A 14467-nucleotide genomic window follows, 5' to 3' on the forward strand; every position below is an offset into this window, starting at 1 on the left:
GGTCTCCAGGGCTGATCACTCGGGTGAAGAACGGATGTCTGTGGTCGTGGCCAGGCGATAGAACCTTGGCATTCTCGTCGACGGGAAACAATCGACCAAAGGCCAATACCGTGTTTCCTCGGACACATCGCCAGTCCCCATTGATTGGTCGCCCTCGCACTGCCAGCGCGTGGTGATGCCTGAGCCGGATTCTCTCGTTGGCCCATCCTCTCGAGCTGCGAGTCTGAGGCTACAATCTGGTGGAAGAGAGTTTTGCGTCCTTTTTGGGCAAGATGTTGAATGGTAAAATGTGGTGGTGCAACGGGTTATAACGCCCTGCAAGGTTCGGAGCAGACAGAGTAATTCTACAGCGCAACAGCCAGGGCGTCAAGAAGACATGTGAGAATCTGGAAACGGCTGTTCCCTTTAGACTTGTGCCTTATTGATGGTGCTTACGTGTTGGGGCGTGCATCACATTCATGCCTAGCACCTGCCTCAAGGCTGGGCATGGTCATGTCAGAGTGGACACCGCCACGACTTGGACAACACACGCCGAGGCAGCACACGTGAGGAGGAACAGGCAGATGCCGCTTCACAGCAACGCCGAGCCCAGGAGGAAGGTGTGCACAGCAAGACGAAGCACAGAGGGCCGAGCGACGGGATATGATCAGCTTCTTCTCTCGTGAGACCGCTGTTGCTACCTTAAGGAGACGATGCCTGCCTTTTGAGAACGCCAGACCCAACCCCCCCTCTCTCTCAGATCATCACGCACATGCTGGTCTCAGAAGTCGACTCGCCCAAAACGTGCTTTGTTCCACGGCCCAGGCGGATCGTGTTCCGCACGGAGCCCCAGAACTCGCTCTCCCACCGGTTTGCAGGCCTCTCTTGACCTTGGCGAGCTTCCTGCAGCTGCCGCGGATCAGGACGACCGCTGTCATGTAGCCTGCGCTCCGTCAGCCATCCCGTACGGACGTTCATCACGGCCCAGGTCGGAGGGGGACCGAGGGTGGGGGGGGGACTCACTGTCGAAGCCGGCCGAGTGGGCGCGGCCCTGGTCCACGTTGTAGCCAAAGCCGAGAGCATGGGTGATCTCGGGCCGTCCGTGCTTGAAGTCGTTGTAGAGGGCGCCCAGGGGGTCGTTGCCGTCGACGTGGTTGATGTGGACGGCCAGGACCTTCGTGTCGATGATGCGCGGGAAGATGGCCAGGAGCCGGAACTGGAACCCGGCGAGCGTCGCCGGCAGGCAGCCCACGAAGGCGTCGTAGAGGAACGTCAGGTCGTACACCATGTTGTGGCCGACCAGGACCGGACGCTTGGCCCGCAGCGCCGTCTGGCACTTGTTGAGGTGCCGCTGCAGGTCGCCGATGTTGTTGCGCCAGCCGGGGCACGCCGCGAGCGTGACCGACAGCTCGACCGTGTCGATGAGATCCAGAAAGTTGCCGCCGCAGAGGGCTTCGAAGACGATGCTGAGGCACGATTGCTTCTTGATCGTGGCTTCACGGGCGCTGACCCTGACCCGGCGTTTCTAACAAAAAAAAAAGGAAGCATGATCAGAAAGTGCAGCACAGCATGAGGGAGAGACTTACCTCTTCCTCAATCTTAAGAGTCTCGGCAGTCTTGACAGAGATGCGCATTCCATACGAGTAGAACGGCTCCATGAAGCAGTCAGGGTACTCCTCGAGGATTTCAGCGACGAGACGTCTATAGAGCGAGACGCGAGTCGATCGCGGATGCAACATGATGACCTGGGAGTTGGGGCGCTATCAAGGCGTGTTAGTGTTAGGACGGGGTCTGCTTCAGGACTGGTGGCACATGCGGGCTTGGCATTATACCACTTTCTGATGAGCTCGATATTGTCTTCGTAGAAGGTGCGGGCCGGGATGTCCATCTCCTCGCAGCCCACGCGCGTGAACTTTCTGTCGCGGATGGCCTGCTCGATGGCCTCTTCACGCTCCTTGCGGCTCAGAAAAGGGACGCCGGCACGATGTTCGCCTTCAAAGCCGTTGAGGGTCATGGGGTCAACGCCCTTCTTCTTGAAGAAGTCGAGGGCAGTGACAGAGAAGTTGATGACGCGCTCCTGCGAGCGCTGGAAGATATACTCGTCTCTGGTGTCCTGGAAGAAGAGGTTGTTGACGGCAAAGTTGTACGTGGTAGTCACGAACTCTGAGTCTATCGCCGACGGTCCCTGTCAGCGCGTCTCGATACATCTGTTGTCAGGCCCTTACTCTTGTCCTTGGGGTTCTTGATCAAGGTCAGTCCGAACTCGAGGATGTTGTACTGCGTGGCAGCGTGGGCGGCCATGGCGTACGACAGCTCCTTGCCGGAGAGACCACTGTACCGCGAGTCATCACGGTCAGTGACGCCACCAGACATCTCCAAGTCGATGACAGCGAAATCGCAGTCAGCCAGACTCTGGAGAAGTCCAGGCAGGACAAGCCAGAAGTTCTGCGAGTTGACATCCATGTCGAGTGCTGGGCGGATGGATGGTATCGTGGCTGGTCCTGAGTACGACGTGAAGAAGAAGAGGAAGAGGAAGAGGAAGAAGAAACCAGGCAGGAATAGAGAGAAGGAGCAGGGTTTTCCTGCTTGCCCCGTAAGGCTCTCTAGCTACGTGTAACTGCCCGTATCATCGTCGTGGTCGTGCTGAGCGGAGACGTGGAGTCGTCGGGGCGATACTGTTGATGTAAGCGAGCCTCTCTCGTGTGAGTGGTTGCGCTGGTGTCCAGGCTGCAAGAACAGCTGAATCAGAAGCAGATGAGGTGAGCTTTACGGAAGGCATAAGAGTCTTGTTGCTGAGCTCTTGGATGTGCAGCATCACGCAGCATCACGCAAAGCATCGCACAAGGAATAAGTTGAAGGGTGTTAGGTAGCCAAAGCCTTATCCATGGCTCCTCATCTGCACCTGTGGTGTGCTAAGACAGCCGTCAGCTGTGCAAACAGAGCATTTGAATATCACTCTTTATTGAATCTGAGAAGATTTGCTTCTGGAAATGTGCTTGTTTGCTCATGAAAGAGCCAGGGTTGCTCGAGAGCGTGCTGGCGTTTGGTCTGTGAAAGACAGGCGTAGCACAGACGCTCACCACCATGCATCCCTGTCTACTGGCACGAAGTCAAGGATGTCGAGAAGGGTCTATTCGAGAAGGGTCTATTCGAGAAGGGTCTATTCGAGAAGGGTCTATTCGAGAAGGGTCTATTCGAGAAGGGTCTATTCGAGAAGGGTCTATTCGAGAAGGGTCTATTCGAGAAGGGTCCATTCGATACGGATCGAACGCTTACAGAGACGTGAGATCCGAGCAACGTTCACTGGCTGTCTCGAGGATGAGAGATCTTGGGCAGGTCAATTCCCAAGGCTGGGTTTGGAAGGAGACAGTGAGACCAAGTCGATATGCGTTGAAATACACTTGATAGAGCTGTGAGGTCTATGCTCGGTTGACCAATCTCAGAAAGGTCATGTGTGTCCTGTGCCCATAAGGCGAAAGATGGGGAAGACGGCAGCGCCGGTCAGGGGCTAAGGAGAAAAAGCTGGGGTAAGGGTCGCATTTCAGGGGAGAACCTCGGCCTTTGGAAAGCCTCGAAGAAGACTTGGCAGAAGGGCAGCAGACGTTCATGCATGAAATAATACCGTCTAGAGAGTCGTGATCTCCGTGAAGGAGGGTCGGGGTTGGACGTTGTTGAAGAGGAAGGGGAAGGCCCTCAGCAGCCCCGCCCAATTACAGCTCGGAGGCTAGCCCGATGCGGCTGGGGCAGCAGAGGTTAGGGCGGTACCTCAGAGCGCTGTGGCGATAAGCGATCATTCGGTGTAACTGTCTATTCTGCCTGGCTTACTTGCTCACCCACCTGCCTGCCTGCCTGACTGTACAGGTACCTAGGTACTTGGTAGGTCCCCGGTCAGCTCCAAGCAGTTGACCACCTGCCGAGGCTAAACACCCAAGGCCGAGAAGCGAAAGCGTGCTTGTGGAATGTTGACACCGCCCGTCTCCCGACCCGAACCACATGCCGCTGACCTCTCTACTTCGTCAACTGGCGACCCCGACCACGAAACGAACGCGTGCCCACCCCCAGACAATGGCTCTCATTCTCATTCTCCGCCCGACACCGACCGACACATAATAACCAATCCCACTCATTTCTCCCCGTCAATGCCAGCAACAAACCCCGACCTACTAGTAAAGCAACCCTCCCTCTCTCTCTGCGCCCCCCAGTCCTCCTACTGCCTGCCACCATGTCGGTCAACGGTTCCTATACCGCGACTCTGAGTCCAGGCACCAGCGCTCCCGACGCTTTTCACTCACATATGCTCGCGAGCTCCGTCTCCTCGCTGCCATCACCATCACCGAGGCCACAGTCGTCCCAGATCTCCAAGACCTACAAACAGGCGTCCACCCTCTTCCTGACCCGCCGCCTGCCCGAAGCTCTCTCGACCATTTTGCCCGTGATCCAGCCGCTGCCCGCCCTCGCGGATGCCGAGCCAGTCGAGCCCGCACCCGTCGCCCGCGCCTCGCGCTCGACGCGCATCAAAGTCTGGACCCTCTACCTCACCATCCTGAACGCCATTGTCGAACTGGACCCCGACGAGGGAAAGGATGCGTTCGGGAGCCAGGAGTGGCGAGCTCTCTGCGCAAAAGTCAGGGACGGCGAGATCTGGGAGGAAGTCGTGCGCGACGGCTACCACGGCGTCGAGGGCGACGTCGACTGTGATGTTGTGATCAACCTGTGAGTTTTTGCGCCCCCCCACGGTTCTCTGTCTGTCTCCATCTCACCTACCCCGCGACACGTGCCGGCTCGAACATGACGGACCGCCAACTGACGAACAAACGCACAGTGCCACCTTGCTCCTCGCTCACGCCAGGACCCAAATGCTGAACCAGCAGAGACTCGAGAGCTACCTGGCTGCGTCGACGGCGCCAAACCTCGATCTGACGAACCGATTCTCGGACTCGCCGCACCACCGCATGCGCTCGCGCCACAGGTCGCCCGCCAAGCGTACGGGCGGCACGGACACGCCGCGCGACTTGAACGCCCGCGTCAAGATCCTCGAGCTGTACACGCTGCACGTGCTGCTGCGTAACAACGAGTGGGACTACGCCCGGGAGTTTATCAACGTGAGCTCTGTCCTCGACGAGGAGCGTCGGGAGGCCTTCCTCCAAGCCCTGCAGAGCCTTCAGGAGGAGCAGCTCGAGGCCGAGCGGCGGGAGCTCGAGGCGCAGCGGGAGGAGGAGGAGCAGCTGCGACGAGACATTGAGGAGGCGAAACGCCTGAGGGCCGAGAACGAGGAGCGGGAACGCAGGAGGCTCGAAGACGAGAGGGCCCGGCGGCAAGGCAGCGAGGTGGACTACGGCATCGAGAGGACGCCGAATCACGCCGGCTCGGGGAGAGGGCCTCGCTCCGGGCGCACGCAGTCCGGCGCATCCGGAGCGTCGAATGCGAGGGGCGGCGGCACGGCGCGGCCAAAGGCCAAGGCCGTCGTTCCGGCCCCCGGCTTCGGCGCGCGGGCGACCATGGTCGTGAGCCGCCTCGCGGGCCTGATCGAGCAGCTCGGCGCGTCCTTCAGGGCGAACCCCATGCTGCTGATGCGGCTGGTTGCCTTTGTCGTGGGCCTGCTGCTGATGTTCGGGCAGAAGAACATTCGCGAGCGCATGCAACGGGTGCTGGGGAACAGCTGGAACAAGATCAAGGCGACGGCGGGCATGGGCGTCAAGGTGAGTTACATATGAGAGGGCCCTTTTTACGGGTCGCTGGTGTACGATGAGGTTCAAGGAATATGGGCGGAGTTGGCCCCTTTTGGGCGATCTTTGTATTTGGTAATCATGAATTTACGAGCACTCTCAAGATGCATTTCTCGGGCCATTCATCCACCCACGGGGGTATTTCTTTTTTTGAACATATTGGTTCCTAGATGCGCCATGCACATGACCCGATGCTTCACATCATTGCCAAAAACGCCAAACTCCCTCCTGTGGTAAGCCAGTCTGTCTGTCCGATGCCGTCTCCTCGAGTGTCACCGCCCGATCGTCATATTGATCTCCGTCCAAAGCCTTGCCTCCATGCCCTTTTGGCATTCTTGCGACGCAAGCTTAGCAGGCGCCCGACGAGAGATTCTGCATGCCGCAACCGCTGCGGCAGCCAAAAAAAAATGAAAGAAAAAAAGAAAAAGACAATGTCTGCCCAACCCGGGCTCCCCCCTCACTAATAATTTGCCGACCGATTCGTTTTTTTCTGATAGAACAAATCCGTCCGCGAGCTGCCGAGGTTGATGATCTTCGGGCAGCCGTCGCGGTCCTTCTCGAGGCGCGTGCATTCGAAGCAGTAGTGGGCGTCCGAGATGCCCTCGCCGCCGCAGACGACGCACTTGTTCTGGTAGTTGCCGAAGCTGCACTCGTCGCAGATGCGGACGACGGCCGTGGGGCGCACGTACGAGTCGCAGACGGGACACTTGCCGTCGCACTTGTCGCAGAGGCGGCCGATGGCGACGCCGGGCTGCTTGCGGCACATGACGAGGTCGCTGGGGGGGAAATGTCAGAGGGGGTTGTCTTCGGGGAGGGGATGGGACGTACGGATGATGGCGCGACATGGCGAACGGGAGGAGAGGTTTGAAAGTGTTGTAGGGACGTGCGATATGTAGGTGGAGAGGTGGAGAGATGGCTGCGATCGTGCGTTAGGCGTCAGGGCGTTTAAGGAGAACGATGTCGGGGGGTTGTCGGGCAGAAGAAAGCAACAACGTTGATTCCTCAGCCTTGCCACTTCTTCGCGATGCCGCATGTGTCGATTGATGTCATTGGTTCATGTGTGCCGAGGTGGGGCAACGTCGAGAGCTTGAGCTGCCAAAGCTAGAATTCCTTTGTCTGGATCGAGCCTTGGGAACCCAGGTGTACAGTTCTGTTCCTCCCCCGACACTACCTTATTTTATATCGACCTACTTCTTGCGTCGCTTGCGCCTGCTGAGACCCCGCGAGACCAGCGAACATCGAGCCACAAGAATGGCCGACGTCGCAGAGTGAGTCCGCTCTGGAGCTTCGGCAAAGGTACCAGGTACTAATTGTCAGCAGGTCCCCCGTCAAACAGGAGCTGGCCTCCAGCCCGACCAAGTCGACAGCAGATCCCACACCACAAAAGCGCAAAGCATCACCGGCAGACGACGATAGAGATGATGCAATAAAGCGAACAAAAGTTGATTCGCCCGATGACCGCGCACATGACGCCCGGCGCATGTCTCACACGAGCGCAGGCTCGAGGCCAGACACGCGCGACCTGCACCACCACGATGCGCCAGACGATCGCGGCCGGCGCGCAAACGCTACTTCCAAAGACGAAGAGAAGAAGCGTGGAAAGCGACTATTTGGCGGGTTGCTGGGCACGTTGAACCAGTCCGGAGGCGGCGCCCAGTTGAAGCGACGGCGCGAGATTGAGCAGAGGCAGCAGGAGAGGGTCCAGAGGCAAAAGCTCGAGGCCGAAAAGAGGTCTGCCGAGAGGCTCTCCAGGATCACCCAAGTCCGGAGAGCTGAGCAGATCAATTTTGAGGAGAAAGTGGTGAGTCTGCCACCACGCTTGGCCGCGTCGCATCGCGCGCTCGAGGATAAAGAGCTGACACGACGATAGATGAAGACGAGGCACGCGAATCTGCTAGCGAGAGCGCACTCATTACAGACCAAATCCGAGCCTCGAATCGTATGTTCCGTCGAAACCACACGCCCCCAGTTGCGTTGCTAACTGCATCAACAGTATTACCAGCCGTGGAAGTTCACCCGGGCGCAAGACGATATACTCGACGATCAGATCGCAGACGCCAAAGCGACAATCGCAAGGGAGGTTGAGGAGTTCGCTCTCCGCAGAAACCAGCATGACCGAGCGCATGGTCACAGGAGGCTGAGCACATCGCAATACGACAAGAAGGAGCCAGACGCTGCTGCCAGATCAGCTCCTCCGCCTGCTCCCTCTACGGTGCCGTCGGATGTGACGGGCTCTGCATCGGCAGCTGTGACGCTTCCGGTCCCCGCAGAAGCTACCAACGAACCGTCCGTAGCGAAAAGTGTGCCGATGCACGACGCGCACCAGCAGGACGAGCCCGGCGACGACGTCGTCGAGGCTGAGGAGGACACGGTGATGTACTAATGATTTCCATTGACAGTTCATTTTGGAGCCCGAATCGCTGGCAAGCCGTGAATCTTGTTCCTCTTCGGTCATTTCTCCCTTTTCTGCGATACCCCCTGGCTTGAGAAAAAAAGCATCCGGCGTTGACTTCGGCGGGTTTTTTTGATCGACACTCACAGAATGAATCACGCATCTACCATTTGCTAGGAACTGTGAATACCTTGTCTCTCGACGCCGTTGAAGGTCCCCGCTTGTGCATTACTCGAGCTGTTGATGTTAGACCCCTGCCGCCACTGAACGGCGTACCCGATTCGACAATCGCCGTCCCGATTAGTCGTCTACGCAAGACCAGAGCCGAGGCTTGTGGGGCAAGCTATGTAGCGAAGGTCGTTCTGCGTCCATCACCACACCGTGGAATACAACGGCAGCCTCCTCGAATGGTTGGCGATGACCCGCCGATGCAGATGTCGATGAGTACAATTTGCTCGAACCACAGACAAGGCGCCGTGACTTGTCGAGCCAGGCTCGGTTGCCATGGCCATACCAAGCTGGGGTGCCAGGCAGCCAGACTCTGGCCGAGTTCTCGCGCCTGTGACAGACCTTGGGTGACAGACCTTGGGTGACGTCGAGGCCTCATCACGGTATGCGTTATGTCGACGGAACAGGCACCTTCATTTGTCATCTGCCCCTGTCCTTGCTCTGACCGGTTTGTGTATATTTCTGGGTGCAGGATATGTATATATACAAGGGGGGAGAGGAACGTTGACTAGTCCCCCTTCGAGTGTTGTTCGCCTTGAGCTTGCTTCAACCCCTCCTCACACCTACCCCTCACCACCAAACACCCATCACCAATCCACATACCCCAAATCCCACCATGTCGACGTCCAAACTCGTGCCCAACGACCCGCGCGTCGAACGCAAGGAGGCCAAGGTCAGGGGCAAGACCTACTCGTACCTCCATGGCAAGCCCGAGGGCGGTGAGACGCCCAAGGGTGTCGTCCTCCTGGTGCACGGCTTCCCCGACTTCAGCTTTGGCTGGCGCTACCAGATCCCCCAGCTCCAGGCCATGGGCTACGAGGTCATCGCCCCCGACACGCTCGGCTACGGTCACACCGACGCCCCTGACGGGCATTGAGCCCTACACCCAGAAGGAGATGGCCCCACGACATGGCGGCCCTCGCCGAGGCCGTCCTCGGCCCCCAACCCCCGAGTCGTCCTCGGCGGCCACGACTGGGGCGGCGCCCTCGTTTGGCGCACGGCCATGTACCACCCGGAGCTCGTCGTCGGCGTCTTCTCCGTCTGCACGCCCTACTTCCCGCCCAACCCGCGCTACTTCAGCCTCGAGTCCCTCGTCAACTCGGGCCGCCTGCCGAGCTTCCGCTACCAGCTGCAGTTCATCAGCGGCGACGTCGAGGCCCACGTCAAGACGGACGACGACATCCGCCAGGCCCTCGTCAGCATCTACGGCGGCCGCACCCCCGACGGCCAGTTCGGCTTCAGCGCCGAAAAGGGCTTCAAGTTTGACCTCTTCGGCCGCGTCGGCGCCTCGCCCCTCGTGTCCAAGGCCGAGGAGGACCACTACGTCGAGACCTTTGCGCGCAACGGCCTCCACGGCCCGCTGAACTGGTACCGCACGCGGGAGCTCGCCTTTGCCGACGAGCAGCCGTTTGTCGAGAAGCGCTGGCGGTTCGAGGTGCCGTGCTTCTTTGTCTCGGCCGCCAAGGACTTGGCGCTGACGCCCGACATGGCCAAGGGCATGGGCGCGCACTTTGACGACCTGACGACCGAGTCGGTCGAGGCCGGACACTGGGCGCTGTGGCAGAAGGCCGACGAGATCAACGCCATGCTGAAGGCGTGGTTTGCCGAGAAGATTGAGGGCAAGGCGGCTGACGTCAAGGCGGCTCTGTGAGGGCTTGCACGTTGTTACGCATGATATTTTTAGCAATTGATGATTCAGGATGTTTGAACGGTAGGATCCTTGCAGTCACTTGTTCAATCAGCGGCAAGGAAGCTGCATGTATCGATAATTGTGTGTATTGAATGCCTCCGTGATATCTTGGCCCCTCTCCTTTGAAAACCGAAGTGCATGATGCTCGACTACGTCATTTACCACCTCTTAGTAGTGGCAATCAACTTGTCGAATCCTGGGGTATCCTTTACAGGCCACGATTGCAGGCTCGTGGCGACCAGAGGGAGCCCATCGCACAAACGTCCCAGAAGGGACGACTCGGCTCATAGGGGCTCGCCAGCCAGGCCGAGGTCTTCTATCGGCCTGACGAAATGTGGTTTCACTGGAGCCGTTGTATCCCCGACAGCCTGGTGACGAGACCGGTCCCTCGCTCAGCGTGCCGCGTGTCCCGCCTGCAGTCCAGTCGCAAGCCTCCGCACGAACAACCGCGAGAAGCACGCCCCAGCCGTCTCACCAACCAAGACGAGACACCCTCAGCGAAAGCTCCGCACAGCGCCCTCGGCCATGCAGCCGCACCAGCCTTGTCAAAACGCAATCGCTTCAACACCCCTTGACCCCCTCACTTGAGCGTAAACTTCTGCCCCGCCACCACCGGCGCAGCCCCCTTCTTCTTGTTCGCCCGGCCGCACCCGGCGCACGAGTCGGCCCGGTACGCGCACGACTGGCACAGCGCGTGGCCCTGCGCGACGCGCGTCTTGCACGTGCCGCAGGCGCTCGAGTACTGCGCGTACGGGTTCTTGGCCGCCTTGGAGAGGAGCTTGCTCTTGCCGATGCCCGTCTGCCCGAGCGTTGCCGACTTGCTGCCGCCGGCCGCCGACGAGGAGGCCGCCGAGCCGTGGTAGAGTTCCGACTTCTTCTTGACGGTCGGGGTCGCGAGGGTCGTGGCGCCCTTGCCGAGTTTTTGACACTTGGAGCAGACCATTTCTCTGCTCTTTCTCTGCTCTTTCTCTGCTCTTTCTCTGCTCTTTCTCTGCTCTTTCTCTGCTCTTTCTCTGCTCTTTCTCTGCTCTTTCTCTGCTCTTTCTCTGCTCTTTCTCTGCTCTTTCTCTGCTCTTTCTCTGCTCTTTCTCTGCTCTTTCTCTGCTCTTTCTCTGCTCTTTCTCTGCTCTTTCTCTGCTCTTTCTCTGCTCTTTCTCTGCTCTTTCTCTGCTCTTTCTCTGCTCTTTCTCTGCTCTTTCTCTGCTCTCTTTCTCTGGGAAGGGCAAATGTCGATGATGGATGAATCGAAATGGCAGGTGTGTGGCGATGGTGGTGTTTGGCGCAAGTTGGGGAGGTCCTTGAGGAGGCGCTTGGAGGATGACGATTTATGATAAGATAACCATCTCGGCGCGAAGATGCTGCCCCACATGGAAGGTCCAGAGCCGTACATTTCAACCACGACCCTTTGAATACAGCATCACACGATCACCAATGTCAAGTATTTTGAAGAATTGATTCGAGACAAAAATTGTCGCTGAATGTAAAATTGTAAACTAAAATAAATGAAGCTCGCTTTTCTGCCCTTTCCGTGCGCACTCTTATGCGATCCAGAACCACACCTTCTGCAGCCAGTTCTTCGCAACGGGCTCAACGTCCATGGCCGCGAGCTCCTCCATCTCCTTGACACCGGTGACAACATCAACGTCGGCAATCTTGCGCGCCAGCGGCGTGCGGAACCAGAGCTTGTGGCCGAGGTAGAGCACAAGGAAAATGGGGATCGTGATGTAGGCGGCGAGGAAGTCTTGAACATCAAACTGGCCAGGGAAGAAGAGCTGGAAGCCGTTGGTCAGAGTCAGGATGATGAGCACAACAAGGCAGATCCAAGTGGCGTAGGGCTGCAGCGGCGTCTTGTAAGGCATGCGGTGCATCATGTTGTGGAAAATCATGGCCTTGCGGAAGCGGATGTAGGTGATCATGACAACGATCCAGGCGATGTAGCCGCTGATGGTGCTGATGTTCATGAACCATGTGAAGACGGTAGCTCCGTTGGTGCTGACGTTGAGGTAGGCGAGCAGGCCGATAGCCCAGGTGCAGAGGATGGCGACGTAGGGGACGCCGTTCTTGCTGGTGCGTGCGCAGAACTTGGGCGCCTGGCCGTTGAGGGAGAGACTGTAGAGAATACGGCTGCCAGAGTAGAGGAAGGCGTTGCCGGCAGACCACGCCGAAGTCAGAATAGCAGCGTTAATGATGTGGTTGAGAACGCCGATGCCGGCCAGCTGAATGCCGATGACCCAGGGCGACGAGTTGGCGTTGGAGTCGGGGTTCAGCAGGTTGGGGTTGTCGGAGGGAACAATGACGCCGATCATGAGGGAGCCGAGGCCGTAAAAGACGGCAAGGCGGTAGATGAAGCGGCGCGCGGCCTTGGGCACGTTGCGACGGGGGGCGACAGTCTCACCGGCGGCCAGAGCAATCAGTTCGGGCGAGGTGATGAAGGCGAAACCGGCGCGCGAGAAGCCAGACCAGTAGGCGAGGAAGCGACCGGTGCTGCCATCAGCCATGTAGGGTTTGAAGGCGCCGGGGTTGTTCCAGTAGCGGAAGCCCTTGCGGTCGCCGTCAGGGGCGCCGCCGAGCATGATGACGAGACTCGTCATGATGAGACCGAGGATGGTGAGGAGTTTGATGCTGGCGAACCAGAACTCGGCTTCACCAAAGATGGAAACGGCAAAAATGTTGAGAGCCAGCGTGACGATAAGGATGATGGTGATCCAGACGGCAGCAGGCACGGGTGTGTTCCAGTAGTCGAGAAGGATGGCGCCGGCCGAGGCCTCGGCGCCAACGAGCATGGCATAGGCGTACCAGTAATTCCAACCAGCAGCGAATCCCAGGCTGGGCTCGACAAATCGCTCGACAAAGTAGGGAATGGAAATGCCCTTGAGAGGAAGATATGTTGCCATCTCGCCAAGCTCGTTCATGATGTTCCAGACGATGAGCATCATGGATAGGTAGCCCATGAAGAGGGGGGCTGGACCGACGACTGACAGAATGGCGCCCGAGCCGACGAAGAGACCGGTTCCGATGCTTGAGGCTGGTTAGTGCAGAACGAATGGAACAGAGAAGAGGGTAGTACTCACGCGCCACCGAGGGCGAGAAACTGAATGTGTCGGCTCTTCAGACCACGGTGTAGTTGATCATTCTGGGCGACAAGATCGGGGGTTCCGTCGTTTAGTGTCTTGAAGTTGACGTCGCCAGCAAACTCGACAGCATCGCCTCGGTGCTCCACGTCCGGTGCGCCGCTGGGCGAGTGGGAGTCGTATCCCTTCTCCATGTTTGCGTCTCGCGGATATCAGTCAACTTCCCAAGTCGGCCAGCAGTTGGATAGCAGCAATGGAAGAGAGGCGTAAGGGGGGAGGAGGAAAGTACGAGACTGAAGAAGAGAAGGAAACGGGAAAAAGGCCAAGGCGGGCGAAGATCTCTTAACGTCTTGGACACGCCTCAGAGTCGGGCTCGGAAGGGGGAGGAGCCAGCGGGGGAGAGGGAGGGTGCCCAGGGTTTTTGTGTGGCTGGCTTGCATCCGGCTTGGAGAAGCTTGATCGCACCGTTCGTGGTACTTGGGCCGTGGGAGGCCGACAAAGTGCCGCCGTTCGGGGCGTCGCGTCTCGTCGAGGGCTGCGGGGTGACGTTCTACCCCAGCATTTGGCCAGGTTCTGCGGGCGGGCTTGGGAAAGCCAAGACACGATATCCAAGAGGCGGACGTAGCGCCAAGAAAGGCGTCGAGGGAGACCTAGACCCAATGAGGCAGCTCAGGTGGCACATGGTTCCCACTGTAGATCCTTCAATGTGTCAGAGACTGCGGAGGCCATGGAGACGATGTGGATGAGATGACCGATTCAGGGCACGAGCGGCGGTTGGTGATTGGGGAAAATGGGTAGCTTATCTGGCAGCGTGGCGGGCTGCACGCGATCTGGTCAGAGGCCGGCGTCCGTTTCCATGCAACAGCATGCGGAGCAGGGGTTCAGTCCGAGAAGGGCAGCTAGGTGGATTCGTGCGCTGCAGGCAAAGAGGATATACACTGGGAGCGTGAGGATTCGCGAGATGGAGAGCGGCCCATTGGAATGTTGAGGTGGCAGATGTAGACCAGTACCTTGCTCTCCGAGACATGGGATATCTTCTTTGGCACTCCAGGTTCACTGTCACTGCTCGCGGGACCAGCACAGCAGCCAAGCCAGTTTGGGCGCCGTGGCTTGCGCTTGCGGCGTCGCCTAGACTTTTTGGGGGCGAACGAGGACACTGCACTCGGAGCATTTTTTTTTTCTCTTGGTAGGGCCTGCCTCAGGTGAGTGCCCAGGCCGGTACCTACTTCCCTACCTAGCAGCTAGCACCTGCCGCGGTATCCACCAGGTAAGGCAATGGAAGGCTAGACGCGGCATCGCAACAGGGGGAAGAGCGTTCTGCTCTGTCGCTGCCCGCAGTCTTCTCCAAATCCCCAACTCTTTCCCTAGTAGCTTCCCCCAT

At 58.6% G+C, this 14467-nt stretch overlaps 7 protein-coding genes across 7 annotated transcripts; 3 read left to right on the top strand and 4 right to left on the bottom strand.

Annotated features, from left to right (window-relative positions):
* Nucleotides 1-913: 913 nt before the first annotated feature.
* Nucleotides 914-2442, bottom strand: VDAG_06565 (uncharacterized protein; the record flags this gene model as incomplete). The annotated part of the gene is made up of 3 exons (XM_009658943.1): nt 914-1504; nt 1883-2148; nt 2205-2442. The coding sequence occupies 3 exons, from the start codon at nt 2440-2442 to the stop codon at nt 914-916; spliced, it is 1095 nt and encodes a 364-aa protein (XP_009657238.1).
* Nucleotides 2443-4201: 1759 nt separating this feature from the next.
* On the top strand, nt 4202-5693 carry VDAG_06566 (peroxin 26; the record flags this gene model as incomplete). Its single annotated transcript, XM_009658944.1, has 2 exons — nt 4202-4692; nt 4802-5693. 2 exons carry the CDS (start codon nt 4202-4204, stop codon nt 5691-5693), a joined length of 1383 nt encoding a protein of 460 aa, XP_009657239.1.
* Nucleotides 5694-6165: 472 nt separating this feature from the next.
* VDAG_06567 (pre-mRNA-splicing factor ini1) lies at nt 6166-6550 on the bottom strand (the record flags this gene model as incomplete). Its single annotated transcript, XM_009658945.1, has 2 exons — nt 6166-6481; nt 6534-6550. The coding sequence occupies 2 exons, from the start codon at nt 6548-6550 to the stop codon at nt 6166-6168; spliced, it is 333 nt and encodes a 110-aa protein (XP_009657240.1).
* Nucleotides 6551-6956: 406 nt separating this feature from the next.
* VDAG_06568 (uncharacterized protein) lies at nt 6957-8088 on the top strand (the record flags this gene model as incomplete). The annotated part of the gene is made up of 4 exons (XM_009658946.1): nt 6957-6973; nt 7026-7506; nt 7576-7644; nt 7699-8088. 4 exons carry the CDS (start codon nt 6957-6959, stop codon nt 8086-8088), a joined length of 957 nt encoding a protein of 318 aa, XP_009657241.1.
* An 853-nt stretch (nt 8089-8941) lies between these two features.
* Nucleotides 8942-9976, top strand: VDAG_06569 (epoxide hydrolase; the record flags this gene model as incomplete). Its single annotated transcript, XM_009658947.1, has 2 exons — nt 8942-9173; nt 9204-9976. The coding sequence occupies 2 exons, from the start codon at nt 8942-8944 to the stop codon at nt 9974-9976; spliced, it is 1005 nt and encodes a 334-aa protein (XP_009657242.1).
* Nucleotides 9977-10595: 619 nt separating this feature from the next.
* On the bottom strand, nt 10596-10958 carry VDAG_06570 (cript family protein; the record flags this gene model as incomplete). Its single annotated transcript, XM_009658948.1, has 1 exon — nt 10596-10958. The coding sequence occupies one exon, from the start codon at nt 10956-10958 to the stop codon at nt 10596-10598; it is 363 nt and encodes a 120-aa protein (XP_009657243.1).
* A 595-nt stretch (nt 10959-11553) lies between these two features.
* VDAG_06571 (proline-specific permease) lies at nt 11554-13280 on the bottom strand (the record flags this gene model as incomplete). The annotated part of the gene is made up of 2 exons (XM_009658949.1): nt 11554-13033; nt 13087-13280. The coding sequence occupies 2 exons, from the start codon at nt 13278-13280 to the stop codon at nt 11554-11556; spliced, it is 1674 nt and encodes a 557-aa protein (XP_009657244.1).
* Between the last annotated feature and the right edge of the window lie 1187 nt (nt 13281-14467).

This window comes from Verticillium dahliae, genomic scaffold (genome assembly GCF_000150675.1).
Source record: "Verticillium dahliae VdLs.17 supercont1.12 genomic scaffold, whole genome shotgun sequence".
Lineage (NCBI taxonomy): Eukaryota > Fungi > Ascomycota > Sordariomycetes > Glomerellales > Plectosphaerellaceae > Verticillium > Verticillium dahliae.